Source organism: Ceratotherium simum, chromosome 13 (assembly GCF_057802395.1).
Source record: "Ceratotherium simum simum isolate JZ-2026a chromosome 13, ASM5780239v1, whole genome shotgun sequence".
Lineage (NCBI taxonomy): Eukaryota > Metazoa > Chordata > Mammalia > Perissodactyla > Rhinocerotidae > Ceratotherium > Ceratotherium simum.
Genome location: NC_141912.1, coordinates 42,453,051 through 42,466,791, shown reverse-complemented (window position 1 = coordinate 42,466,791; position 13,741 = coordinate 42,453,051). Strand labels below are relative to the sequence as shown.

At 60.4% G+C, this 13,741-nt stretch overlaps 1 protein-coding gene across 7 annotated transcripts in view; it reads right to left on the bottom strand.

Moving 5' to 3' along the window:
- Positions 1 to 345: 345 nt before the first annotated feature.
- FOXP4 (forkhead box P4) overlaps positions 346 to 13,741 on the bottom strand; it is a 50,972-nt gene continuing 37,576 nt past the window's right edge. For 3 of the 7 annotated variants that reach the window (XM_087438570.1, XM_087438571.1, XM_004424166.3), the window contains exons 5-17: positions 13,407 to 13,493; positions 11,787 to 11,934; positions 11,456 to 11,669; positions 11,073 to 11,177; positions 10,273 to 10,360; positions 9,134 to 9,217; positions 8,814 to 9,021; positions 8,654 to 8,730; positions 7,619 to 7,720; positions 4,007 to 4,128; positions 2,437 to 2,503; positions 1,705 to 1,874; positions 346 to 1,556 (exon numbers count right to left, since the gene is read on the bottom strand). In XM_087438570.1, coding sequence (XP_087294696.1) covers positions 1,409 to 1,556; positions 1,705 to 1,874; positions 2,437 to 2,503; positions 4,007 to 4,128; positions 7,619 to 7,720; positions 8,654 to 8,730; positions 8,814 to 9,021; positions 9,134 to 9,217; positions 10,273 to 10,360; positions 11,073 to 11,177; positions 11,456 to 11,669; positions 11,787 to 11,934; positions 13,407 to 13,493 — 1,620 coding nt within the window. In that variant the 3' untranslated portion in view covers positions 346 to 1,408. The remainder of the gene's footprint in view (positions 1,557 to 1,704; positions 1,875 to 2,436; positions 2,504 to 4,006; positions 4,129 to 7,618; positions 7,721 to 8,653; positions 8,731 to 8,813; positions 9,022 to 9,133; positions 9,218 to 10,272; positions 10,361 to 11,072; positions 11,178 to 11,455; positions 11,670 to 11,786; positions 11,935 to 13,406; positions 13,494 to 13,741) is intronic. The other 4 variants (XM_087438569.1, XM_014782727.2, XM_004424167.3 and 1 more) reach the window with 4 other exon arrangements.

Genomic DNA, 13,741 nt, shown 5'->3' with positions numbered 1-13,741 from the left:
GAAGCAGCCCAGGGTGGGGATGAGGGCTCCCACGGCCCCTGCCCGCGGGGTGTCGAGGGCTGCCCGCCTCCTCCCCTCTGCCCTCTTTCCTTCCCCCAGGCTGGGCAGGAGCAGAGGGGGGTAAGCAGGGCCCCCAGCCTCTCCTGAGTCCCAGGGTCCTCAGGGTAGGGTGGAGAAAGGGTGGAGAGAGAGGGTCTCGGCCACCAACAGACACTGTAAACTTTGGTTTAAAACAATAACTTAAGTGGAGGAAGGGCTTCCAGCCTGGGGCTGGGGTGGGAGCGGGGGCTGCGGGAGGCGACAAAGGAAAAAGCCAACAAAAAGTTTTGGTTTCTGCTTCCGGCATAAGAAAGGTCTTTGGTCATCCGTTTAACTGGGGGGACAGGGACTGGGTGCTGAGGGAGGGTGAGGGAGGACTGCAAGGGGGACCTGTAGGCTGGGGGCAGGGCTGACCTGTTGGGTCACAGCAGCCACCATATTAATCTCACCTGCCCCTCAGCCTGGTTTCAGCCTGGCCTTTCCCCGCGACAGACACAGGGTGCTGCAGCTGGGCGCCACCTCTGGCCCCAGCTCCAGCCTCAAGGGTACCTTGGCTCCCATCAGCTCCACCTCCAGAAGCCCACTTGGCACAGACCTCTCTGTGGAGGGCTGGCACTGGGCCTCTTCCTGTGCCCCCTGGAGTGGGGGCAGCCGGAGAAGCACCCAGCACAGAGGGTGGAGGCCCACTTCAGCGATGGGGGGAGGGGCTGGAGCCTGGCTGTCCTGCTCCCACGGACCCCCCACAGGGACAACCTGTCCCACCTCAGCTGTGGCTTCTGAGTGGGCACAGCTGAGGGGGCTGGTTTCTCTGGGGGGTGGTCTGAAACTTCAGTCCCCCCATCTAGGCCGGGGCGGGGGCCGGAGTTAGAGGTGGAGAGTTATTTCTTCACAGTACAGAAAAGACGGTGAATGGGAGCACAAATGAGGGAAGGGGGGGCCTCTGGCCAAAAATCACTGCCGGAGCCAGGTGCGAGAGGCCCTGGGTCTGAGAGGTGGCTTTGCCCCGCCTGCGGGTCTCCATGGCGCTGAGGGGCCCCGAGGGGACAGCTGGTGGGGGAGGAGGGCCCTGCTGCTGCTGGTGGTTGGGGGGGAGACGGTATTCAGATGTCGGGAAGGGTCTGAGGAGGGGTCTGGGCCCTCCGTGTCCTCTGCTGGTCCCAGACCAGGGGTTCTGTGTCCTCTCGGGGGCGGGACCATCCCTGCCCCCGAGCGTCTGTCAGTCAGGTCAGAGCGGGCGTTGCTGGCCCGGCCCCCATCTGAGTCCTGGAAGTGCCTTGAGGTTTGGGCGGGGCTGTGGAGTGGGGGTAGGTGGGGCCTGGCTTCCGGAAGGGAGGGGTCTCACCCCTGCCCTGCCTGCCCCTGGAGGCCCTTAGGACAGCTCCTCTCCCGGCAGCTCCTCCTCCAGGTCCCTGTCTTCCGGAGGCCCCGAGGTGCTGGGGTTGGGGGCCCCCAGGGCCGGGCCCGGCCGCCTGTCGTCCTCCGCCTCCGCCGGCTCCTCTTTCACCTGCACCTGGTGGCTGCGACGGGAGGGGGCGCGTGGGCACCCTGGGGGCTTTCCTCTGCCCTCTAAATGCATCCACAATTTGGGGGCCCGGTGGGGTGTCCACAGCTCGCCTCCCCAGGATCCCACCATCCCTGAGCATGGGGTCCATGCTGGGTGCTCACCTGTATTGGGGTGGGGACAGCCGAGGGGGGCTGCTGCTGCCGTTGCTGGGCAGCGGCTCCACGGGGGCGCCCACATCGTCATGGCTGAGGGGCAGGAGGCTGCTGGCAGAACCAGGGTTCAGCATGCCAGGGCTGTTGAGGAGGGGGAAGCTGCTCTCGGCCAGGGCAGCCTGGAGGGCACAGGGTTGGCGCCTGTCAGTGGGCTCCACCCAGTCAGGTGCGTCCCCACCCCCTAGAGAGCCTCCTGTGTGTCTGTGTGCTGGCCCAGCTGGCAGGTCTCTCTTGGCACCACCCCCAGCCCAGGCTCAGCCTTTTGAACACAGCACCCTCCCCAGGCCAGAGCTCTGACTCTGACCTGCTTTCCTGGGAACCCGCGCCTGACTTACCCCCTTGCCCAGGAGACAGAAGACCTCCAGACTGACAAACCAGGGAAGGGGACCCCATTGGTTATGCCAGCCTGTCTTCTCTCTGCCCAACCCTGCCCTGCCCAAACCCAGCTTTGAAACCAGAGGTGGGGGCTGGGCCCTGAGGCAGAGTGCAGCAGAGGGTTGGGGTTTTGGTCACACAGAGTGGTCTCCACCCTCCTTCCCACCTCCCCCACCCCCTCTGGCAGATGGGCCCATGGAGTGGGGCAGTGGGGGAGTCTCTTCTAGAGGCCAGTGTATGCAGGAGGGCAATTGAGGGGGCAGGAGGTAGAGGGGAGCAGGTGGGCTGTGCGCGGGGCCCCGTCACCTGGTAGCTGGCGTTAAGTGCTCCATAACTGAGGCCTGAGATCATGTTCTTCACCAGGGTGGGGCTCCTGGAGGAGAGGAGGCAGTGTTGGGTTCACTCACTCACATACTCCTCCTTCTCACCTTGACCCTGACTAAGGGCCTGCTCCGTGCCAGGAACTGGCCCGTTCATTATCCTGGGAGCCAGAGTAGGGTTGGCCCCGTCTGCTGGGCCTGTGCACCCCATCTTAGTCCTCACGCTGACCTGGCACAGCAGGTACCGACAGCCCCTTCCAAGGGGAGGTGCGGGGCTCTCACGGACTCTGGAACATGCCCAACCTCTCAGAGCTGGTAGTGGGAACAGGGACCCTCCCATGCCTGCCTTCACATCATGCTGCTCCCGCACTTCTTCTCTTCAGTCTAGACTTTCCAGTGTTCAGCAAGGTCCGAGCTAGAGCCTCTATAGTCCAGTATCTGTAAAATCCACACCTGGCCATCCTGAATTTTGGGACATCTAATAAGCCATGTGTTCAGCCTGTCCCCACATGCTCCATCCCAGAGGCTTTTCTGCACAAGAAGGTATTCAGGGGTTGGGTCAGGAAAAGCAATGGCTCAAGGCTGTCCCTCTTCCACAGTGATGACTGTCAGTTTACAGAGCGTCTCAGAGAGGTTAAGGAATTAACCCAAGGTCACACAGTTGGTGAGAAGTAGAAGTGTAACCTGAACCCAGGTCTTCTGATTCCACCTTCATGAAGAGACATGAAGTTACCTAGTGTTGTGACTGGCATGTGGGGACACTCAGAGTGGGTGGCTTTTTCTCCCTTTCCCAGGCACCAACCCTGCCCCAGCCCTCACAATTTCCCAGGGGAGGGGAAGCTCTTGTCGGGGGAAAGGGAATCTTTGAGGGGAAAAGGCACCCACAGAGATATCCATCTAGCTTGCTTCAGACCTCTCTCCCCCTCCCCAGAGGCCTCTGGCCCAAGAGGCACAGGCCAGAGGGTGGCCTGTGTGGAGGATGCTTGGGGTGGGGAGAAGGCCCCTGGACTAGAAGGAAAGCCAAAAGAGGAGGTTTTGACCCTCCTCCAACCCAGGTTCCTCAGTTTCCACTGAAAATGCTGTATGGTAGAGCAGAACACAAAAGATGGGAGGTCAGAGACCCAGCTCTGCACGAATTTGCTGTGTGACCACCCTTGCCCTCTCTGGGCCTCCTCTCCCGGTAAAATGAAGAGGTGGGGCCTAGGGATCTCAGAGGCTGGCTCATCTGGTGATAAGATGGGGGCGAGCGGCTCTGGGGATGGCAGCTCCCTCACCAACCGCCACATTGGCTGGCATCTGCCCCTGTCCCAGCTCCAGCCATGGCTACTTTGGGTTCTGTCTCCCTCTGGTGCCAGGTCCCCCTCAGCTCCTTCCCTCAGTCAGAACAAGACATAAGTGTCTTCTCTCTACTCATCTGTCACTTCCAGGTTCCCGTCTCCCCTGGGCTCCTCCCCTTTTCTCCCGGCCCCACCCCAAAGTGGGAAGGATTTGGTGTGCGGGGGTGCCCCGGCCCACACCACGGGCGGCTGCCCCTGCCCAAGTCTGGGCCCACGTACCCGGTCATCTTTGGCGGTCTCCGCTTCTGATACTCCCGCTCGTCCACGGTCCACACGGCGCCCTTGACGTTCTCCACTCGCACGAAGCACTTGTGCAGGCTGAGGTTGTGTCGCACGGCATTCTGGGGGCACAGTGACGAGGGGCAGATCCTCAGAGGCGGCTCGCTCGGCCCTCCTCCGCCCGGGTGAGCACATACAGGAAAGTCCTCGTGTCCCGTGTCCTCTCCCCTCCCCCCGGAAGGTCTCACCTTCCCGGCCCAGGGATGAGCAGGGAGGAGACGCAGCAAGAGAGGAAGGACGGCCCCCACCCACCCTTGGAGCCAGGGGCTCCCAGTGTCTTCACCAGCAACAGCCCATTTACCTCTGCTCCCCTTCTCCCTGCCACACTGTGGAAAACTCTTGTCTACCAACTAAACAGTATCTGTAATAATTTGCTTTCCCACCATCACTAATCTGACACAGGTAGCTGTTACCCGGGCCTTCTGATCGGCACATCACACTGGGGCCCTGGCACCTCAGGAAGCCTGGGACTCCTATCTCAGGTGCACGTAGAATTTCCATTAAATAACACGGGAACCCTCACCGCGACCTTCCTCGACCCCTAGGAGTGTGGGAGCTGTGACTATGAGCTGTGGCTCAGAACAGACAGCTTATTGAGAGCATGAGGTATACAATAGAGGCCTAATACATACTTGTTGAAATAAATAAACTGGGAGAGAGGAGAGTGTGGGTTTAGCAGCTGTAAGGCAGGAAGAGGAGAGAAAAGAGGAAAAGTCACCTGGTTGCTCCCACCTCCTCCTGGCAGGATAGCTTCAGGAATTGAGGTCATCTGGTTTGTAGGACACTCTAGTGAGGGTGGGGGTGCTTGGCCCAATTCCCCCCCCGGGAGCCTGGCCGAGGGCCCCAATCCACCCACTACCCTCTCTCTAGGTTCCTCAGTCCTGCCCCTGCACTCTCCTCTCTCAGCCTCCCCCTCGTCCCCATCCTTGTCTCCTCGTTACATTTCTAAACGGGGAAGAAAGCAGGCAGGGCAGCAGCTCGTGCCCCTGGAGATCCCCTCTCCCTCTCTCCCTTCCAACTCTTGCCACTTGCAACTGGCCCGATTTCATTACCAATTTTAATTTGCCTCTAATTAAATCCTGTGTATTTTTCCGACTCGCTCGCTAATCCACGAGGGAGGCGGGCGGCTGGAGTGGAATCTCTTGGAGCGATAATTACAAAGGGCCTAATCACGCCGGGGCTCCTGCCTTGGAATAAATTTGCCCGCATTACGGGGCTCCGATCCTCCGCTTTGCAAATGAGAATGACCCCAATTTCCGAGGATGGCCTCACTGGGGCTTTTTTCCCTCATTTCGAAGCCTGATTCGTGATGAGAGACTAATTCGTTACGCTGAAACATTAACGGCAATTTAAGGGGTCTGGCGGGGGCTGCGTAAACAAAAGGACGGGCCCACAACATCGGCCCTGCGAGGGAGGGACACGACGGAGGGCTGGCGAGGACCGTCAGCTTGGCAGATGGCAGCAGGGTCCCCGGATGAACAGCAGCTGGCCCAGCCCACGCCGGCTCCCGACCTCTCTGCCCTGGTCTGAAGTGGACAGCATCTCAGGGTCGGGGCCAGAAAGGGTGAAGGATGAGGGAGAGAAGGAAGCTGACATAGCTGAGGAGAAGAGGAGGGACCTCCAAGGGCAGATAAATGCGTGGAAACTCGAGGTGGAAGGGAAAGAGAGCTGGGTGTGGACCAGGTGCATTTCCCAAGTCACATCAATGAAGCTTGGCTGCCAAACTCCTGAAGGTCAGTGGACCTCAAGCTGAGACAGATTCTGCTGTGCCATGGGGCGGGCACAGGCAAGGCCCCAAGTGCTGGAAGCAGCATTCAGCCGGCTTCCTGTTGGGACTTGGACCAGGTGAGGGGAGATGGAAGAGGAGCAGGGAGGGAGAGATGCACCACTCAGATGACCAAGCCTGGGCAGCCAGTGGAAGGTGGTGTGGAAGGGAAAGGGGGCTGGGCTATGGGAGGGGTGGCTTCATGGTGGTCACTGAGAGGTTTAAGGAAGTCACCCAAACCAGCTCCCCTGACCTTAAGGAAGGAGAGAAATTGCAGTGGGGTGTACAGTTAAGAGAGAACAGGACAGCAGGGTAGGTGGGTGAGTGGTCCTGCCCCCAAGGAGGAGGTCGTCTTACGGAAGTCAGGCTCTATACTGTCACCCCTAAAGGCAGAGGATGAAGCTGCAGTGTTAACGTAAACATCAGATACTGGTTGTGATGACCCCTAACGTTTGTATGGCACTCTATCATTTATAAAACCTGGTATCCAAACTGGCCTGGAGGTTGGAGACTGGACCAGGTGGTCCCAAGAAGGCCCTGCAGGCGCAGAGAGAGGGCAGGACTGTGGTTGGCAGGAAATGACATCACTCACAGCCAATCAGAGCAGCTGTCTCAGCCTCGCAGCCTCTCCCTCAGCTTTGGGAATTGGGCATGGGGATACGGACGGTCATAGAGCAGTCCCACCTGCTGCATTTAGCACATTCCCGGGGCAGAGAAGGCTAGGCTCTGTGCAGACCCCACCCAGTCCCAGGCACTGGTGGGGAGGGGGCCTCAGTGACACTTGTTGAAACCCGGTGGGAGGAGGGGAAGTAGCCTGTTTAACTGCAGTTTCTGCACTTGCCAGCAGGGGGACTCAAGAGCCAGAAATCCAATTAAGGTTCTGAGACAGGGACGCCTTCCCTGATGTCTAACTTTTCCCCACAGGGCGCCAACACTCCCTTCTCCTTCCCCCACCCCCTCCCAATTTAGATATTGCTTTCCCACCCTGCTGCACAGACCCTAATATTCTTATCCATCAGAGACAGAGACAGACAGACAGACAGAAACAGACAGACACACACACACACACACACACACACACACACACACACCCATCTTGGCTACCGAGAAACAAATGGCTTAGCGCCCCAGCCCGCATCTCCGTGTCCCATTTTTCTAGGGTCCCTCCCTTGCCTGCCACCGGTCCCCCAGGAAAACTCATATGGCTGAAGATGTTGAAATGACTAATTAGATGAAGACAATTATCTTCCTGCCACCGATGGCAGAGCCAGAGAGTGTGTGTGAGTGCCTATGTTTGTGACCCAGTGTCTAGCCCAAGGGCCTTGGTCCATGCATGTATCTGGGCCTGCACACCCCCTACTCCCACCCCAGGCTTCAGAACATGCACCTTTAGCCAAGGTACCTGGACCCTTAGGGTCTCTTGTGAATGGAACCCAGGCCTCCCCACCAGGCTCCGGCATTACCGACTCCTGGACACCCTACTTCATGGGGCTGGAGTCTTTGGGGCCCATGCGGAGCACTTCTGAGAACAAGAGGGCTTCCTCCCAGAGAGAAGGCAGCACAAGGCTGGAGGGAAGGGGTCATTGAAAGGCGGTTAGAGAACATTCCACAGCCCCTGCTGAGGTGGGGTGGAGGGCCCCATGTCTCAGCCTGGGCCCTGGTGGGGCCATTTCTGTAGAACCGCCTCTCGGAGAGGACTAATTATTAGGCAGCCTTGGTTTCAATGGGATGTGGAGATGTCCAAGGGTGACTGGGGCCTTGGGTGAGGAGGAAAGGGCACGCCTCACCTTCCAGGTGGCAGTGTTTCTCCGGAAATAGGCGAACATCCTGGTGAACCAGTTATAGATCTCATTTAGGGTCAGCTGCCTGTCGGGGGTTTCCAGAATGGCCTGTGGGCAAGGAAGAAGCCAAGGGACCCTCAGTCTGGGCCTCGAAGGGTCAGAGGCCTGTGTTCTCTCCCCCAGGATCTCTCCTCTGCCTGGTCCCCACCTCACCCTGAGAGCAGAGGAGACCTGCTCAGAAGCGTGTGGATGAGAGGACTGGTGGGTGCTCGCTGATCCCTGAGGGGCAGACTGGTTACAGCCCAGCCAGAGGCCAAAGGGTACATGAGCCTCAAGGACTATATGCTTGTGCGAGAGACACATGAATTTCTTCTGGGGGGAAAATGGCTCCAAGTGCCCCTGCCCTAGAGTGGGAACGAAAGCAGTATTCTTGGGAGCGAGATGTCCAGGGGCGGGGCTGATGGAATTTATCCTGTTTCTGGCAAAAGGCACTGTAAGCATGAGACAGGGATGTGTGTGTATGAGAATAGGTGTGAGGCTGTGTCCCTCTGTGTGGGGAGATCAGAGTGAGAGGACGTACATGTAAATGTATGTTCATATGTGAGAGTGACTATTACATGAGCACCAAGGACACGAGGAAGGGAGGAGAGGGGTGGGTGGGGGTGTGTGTGTGTGTGTGTGTGTGTGTGTGTGAGAGAAAGAAGGAGGCAGACTAAGAGCGACCATAAGTCTATCAGAAAATAGCCTCGTGGGAAAGTGTGTGTACATGGAAATGAGCAAATGAATGACACAGTGGGTGTTGAATGGCAAAAAATAGTGTGTCTCCCAGAGACCCGTCTGTGCTACAAGCTGCAGCCTGTGAGAGAGACTGTGCGGCTGAGAAGGAAAGGACGTGTGAGGGGAGAGGACAGACGTGAGAGGGCAAGTCATCTCCTCTGGCCCCGGGACCCTCGGGAGACTGGGACCCTGAAGTCAGGGCGCATGAGGGCTGGGGAGGCAGCCTGTGGCCATCCGCACCCCTCCGTCCACCTGCATGCTCACCTGGCGGATGAGGGAGGCGTAGGTGAAGGGCGGCCTGACGTCAGCGTTCTTGTAGAACTCATGATTCTGGGCCAGCTCTGGGGGAGACAGGCAAAGAATGAAGGAGCCGGATGGGGGGCGGAGCTTGGGGGAAGAAAACGCCCCTCCCCTTGGCCCTTACCTGAGGAGATGGGGGAGCAGAACTTGTCGCTGCTCCTCCGGCGGGCGGGGCCCCCGCTGTGCAGGGAGGCAGAGCTGAGGCCAGGGGGCCGTAGAGGGGTGACAGGGGCGGCGGCCGAGGTGGGGGGGTGCACGAGACCATCTGGGAACGAGTCTGCTGCGGAGATGGTCACCTTGGAGAATGAGGAGGAGCCGGGGACCGGGTTCAGCTGTGAGCAACGGGGAGGGGGCTGAGACCAGCACTGGAGGGTGGGGGTCCCCAGGCTCCAGGGGGCTGTAGAGGGGTTTGGGGAGGGCCAAAGGCAAGGGAGAGTCACTCACTGGCTGGCTGAAGGGCTTGGGCTCCGAAGGCCGCATGTGCAGGTGGGCCATCATGGCCTGCAGCCGCTCGCTCTCCTTGGCGAGCTGTGGAGAGGCAGCAGGTGAGCAGGGGCTTCACCCCTGCCTCAGAGGCAGCCGGGACCTCTTCCTCCTCCACATCCCAGCTCTCCCCACCAGACTCCCCAGAAAGCCCCCATTCCCACCACCACTTGCCTCCCTTCCTCGGCACGCCGGCTCCCTCTCTCTGTCCCCTGTACCTGGAAGCCCTCGGCTCTTCTCTGCCCCTCTGGCCCCTTGTACCATCAACCATCAAGGCCAGGACCAGGGGGCAGCCTACCCCGTGAAGCCCTCCCTGCTTCTCCTCCAGACCAAGTGTCCCAGGCTCAAGTTCATCACAGCAGCTACAAGTCAGGGCCTCCTTCCTAACAACACACGCCTTTTCTCCCCAGCAAGGGCAGAGGCTGTGGCAGACCACCACCCAAGTTCAGTGGCACTTGTGCCTGAAAGGGTCCTCACACACTGAATGGAGTGCAGGACTGGATGAATGATTCATTCACCCCCATTCATCAATTCAATAGACTGTTCACATCTACCCTCTCACAGCAGGTGCCAGAGGGAAACGGGTAAGTATTAATTGGCTGCCTGACAGCCTGTCCTGAGTAGCCTCCTGAGTATGTCGTGCTATAGAGCTCAGACTCGGAGGAGGCCAGACTGCCTAGGTTCTAATCCCAGCCCTGCCACCCACTAGCTGAGTGATCGGAGGCCAGTTCCTTGACCTCTCTGTGCCTGTGTTCTCTATCTACAGAATGTGGATAATACTAGTATCCACCATATAGGATTAATAGGATTCCTTGACTTACAGAGGTCAAGTATTTAGTACAGCACAAAGTGCTCAATGTTAGCTGTTAATATTATTTTCGTTGTTTTTATTAGTATGAGTCTCTTCCGGACCTCCCAGCAGACACGCCCCCGACCTCGGTCTCCCTCAGAATCCAGCTGCCCATACCTCACGACCATGGTAATTAGGACCTAGAAAGCATAAGACGACCCTTCCATGAGACCTCCTGACCCCTCCTGGAAAGTCAGCGCTGTAGGCGGGGCCAGCGCCCGCCGCCCCGCCCCCACGGCCCGGCCCACACCTGGATCTCCAGCTGCTGCACCACCTGCATCTGCACGCGGCACTGGGCCGTGCTGCGGTCGTCCAGGGCATGCTCCGTGTGGAGGTGTCTTCAAGGCGGGAGGGGTGGAGAGGAGAAGGTAAGGCCTGGTTTTCCTGCTGTCCCCACCCTCCCGTCCCCTCCTCTAATCCAGCCCTCCGCCTAGAAAGCAGACAGACCAAGAGATACAAAGAAGGGAAAGAGGTGGGAAAAAAACAGGGCAAGCCGCCTTCTTGCCTTCTCTTCAGTCTCCTTTGATGTCTTTGCTAAAATCCCAGCTACAGAGAGATCTAATTGCAAGTGAACTAATTAAGTAAACCTCTGACGAAGCGTGAAAACAATTTGTTTGACCCTGATGCTGCCAGGGTCCGGAGACAGCGGAGTTAATCAGTCAGTGACAGAGCCTGGCACCGCCGTGGCAGCTGGCCGCCTCCTGCCCTGCCTGTGGGCCGGCCTCTGGCCGTCACCAGGCCATCACTCTCTGGGGCTGAGTCTGGGAGAAGCTGGGGAGGGCGGAGGGGGAGTCCTCTCCTTCTCACACCCCCACCTGCTGGGCTTCAACAGCCTGGGGACAGGTGGGGAAGCTACAGGCCTGGGAATATAGACTGCGGACAGGGGTGGGAGTGACCAGAGGCAGAGGAGGAACGAGGCCCTCCCTGGGGAGAGGACAGCAGGACAGCTGGTGGCCGAAGGCCCAGAAGGGGCAAGCTGGGGGGGAGGTGCCCTGTGGAAAGGCTGGCAGGGGTAGGCTGGGGAGAAAGGAGAGTGAGGGGGACACCTACTTGATAAACTGGCCCAGGTCTTCACACAGGGTCTCACAGCCTGGCCACTTGCACTCTCCGTGTCCGTAGAGGGGGTGGGAGGCGGGGGTCTCCTCGTGGGAGGAGCTAGGAGGACAGGAGGAGGCGGTGGTCAGGGACCCTGAACACGGCAGCAGCCGGGGGGGCCCAGCTCAGCCCCAGCTCCCCTGCTGGTGACGTTTCTGTCCCTAATACAGGTTTCCCAGAGCCCAAGCACAGTTCTCTGTGCCCTGGGAAAGCGGTAAACTTTCCGGGTCCCTGGGCTCCGGCCCCTCTCCCAGCCCCCACCACGGGTGTCCTCCCTAGGGGTCCAGGTGTGCCCTCGGGCAGGTCGGCAGCACCCCCTCCAAGCCTGGGCCGTGTACCTGTCTCTCCGAGGTGTGAGCACAGTGGGCTGTCCGTTGGCCAGGGTGTGGTGGGAGAGGGGGGGTGAGACTTTGGGGGGGGCGGCGAACGAGGTAGCGGTGGTGGCCGTGCCGGTGAGGTCCAGCCCCTCCTGCTTGACGCTGTCCTCGGCGGGCTGCCCAGGGGCCCCCTCGCCCTTCCACAGCTGGGGCAGGTCCGTTGGGCACACGGCTGCTGCAGGAGAGAGGCAGGTGGGAAGCTGGCAGGGCCCCCTACCTGGCCCTGGAGCAGGGGCTGCTCACCCCCGGGTACAGGGAGGGCCGTGGGTCCGGGAGGGGGCGGGCCACTCACCTTGCGGGAGGGTCTGCAGGGGCCCTGAGGCTTGGCTGGGCTGCAGGCTGACCAGCCCCTGTCTCTGCAGGTTGAGCAGGTGCTGCTGCTGCAGCTGTTGCATCTGCAGAAGCTGCTGCTGGAAGGCCAGCTGTTTGTTCCCCAGTGCCTGGTGGGGGGCCCGAGGGGGTGGGCAGAGAGGGGTGCCATCAGCCTCCGGCGTGCCATCTGGCCCCCAGCCTGCGGCCACCCCCTCCCAGGGCCTGTCAGCCCCCGGAGCTGTTGGAGCTGTCGTGGCGGCGTCTGCGGCTGCAGCGTCTCTGCTCCCGGCCCAGCTTCCATAGGGCTGCATGCCTCCTCGCAGTAAACACACGCATGCACGCACGCGCGCAAACACACACAGCCAGACCCAGACACGCAGCACGACGCCGTCCCTGCTCCCGCCTCCCTCCTTCGGCTGCTCCAGCTCCCGCACCGCAGCTGTGCGCGCCTGGTGGGGGGGGCTCATCTCAATGATCGATGAGCCTGTCAGACTCAGGGGCCACTCCCGCCTGGCAGGCACCCTTCCCACATGCCCGGGGAGCCCCCCTCCCGCTCTGAGGAGGGGGCCTTCTCCCCTCCAGCTCCTTTCCTCTCTTGCTTCTTAGATACGGAGAATCAAGCAGTCCAACCGACTTGAACAGGTCAGCATCAGCTGGTCATCAGGGCCAGGCTCAGGGAACGGGCACATGGCTACCGCCGGGGCACAGGCGCCCTCGTCTGCTCTCAGTCTCCCGTTCTCTCCCTCTGTCTTGCTCTGGCCCCTGCCCCCTTCCCCTCCAAATTCAGCTCTTCACACAGGCACTGACAAGTCAGGCTGTCAGCAAGTGTTCTGAGCCCCAGGAGCCAAGCGTGTCCTGGGTGCTTGGGAGGCAGGGCTGTCTCTGCCTGCCTGCCTGCCTGCCCCGGGGGTGGGGTGGGGTGGGGGGCTGGCTATTCAGTAAACTCAGCTTAGAGATAATGCTGAGAATGCACCAACTATAAGTTGAGGGGGAGGCTGAAGGCACAGGGGAATGACTGGCTGTCAGCAGGGCAGCCTTCTGGGAAGAGGCGACTCAGAACTGGGCTGTGGTTGGCCAGCAGGAGGGAGGCGCGTGTCTGGGCCATAGCAGGGAAGCTCAGAAGGCACTGTGGCCCAGATGAGACATGGGGTGTAGGCTGGGGAGTTCTCTGGAGGGGGCAGGGCTGGGGAGGAGTGTGGTTTGCTGAGAGACTGAGATTCTCATGACCAGAGTGGAGGGCTGAGGTGCTGGGTCGCTAAGAGACGAGTGGGCAGGAAGAGGGCACGACCCGAGGCAGCTGGTCACGAGAGTGGACCGTGCGACGCTCACTCAGACACGTGTCTACACGCATGTGCCGAGACAGCACAGGGCTGCGCTTTCCTGCTCTCCTTAATCCAACACAGGCAAGGAGAGGACTGAGTGGGGATGAGGGGGGGTGGAGAAATGGGGGCCCCGTCCCCCTCTCCCCGTGCTCCCTGACCCCCTCCCCCGGCCTCTTCCTGACTGGTCCACTATTCCCACAAGGCGACTCTCTCCTGACCACCCTGGGGCTCTCAGGCTCTGGCGGAACTGGGCTGGGCCGCAGGGCACGGGCCCTCACCTCTTTGGGTTGCTGCTTCCCAGCCTGCTGTTGGGTGAGGAGCTGCAGATGGAGCTGCTCTTGCTGCTTCTTGTAGTATTCCTGCAGCTGGGCGGGAGGGGTGCAGGAGGCGGGAGTGGGAGCAGGTGACCACGGGCAGCCGACGGCTGACCACAGAGCCACCCCAGCCCCATCGCGACTGGGCTCCGGAGGCAGGAGTGGGGAGTCTCCCTGTGGCCGGGCAGGGAGACATCCACTCTCCCCAGGCTGCTCTGAGGTTCCCTGAGCAGGGTCCGCACTGCACGGGGAGGGAGTGGGGCTTCATCCCACACCCCCGAGCCCTCTCTGCCTCTTGG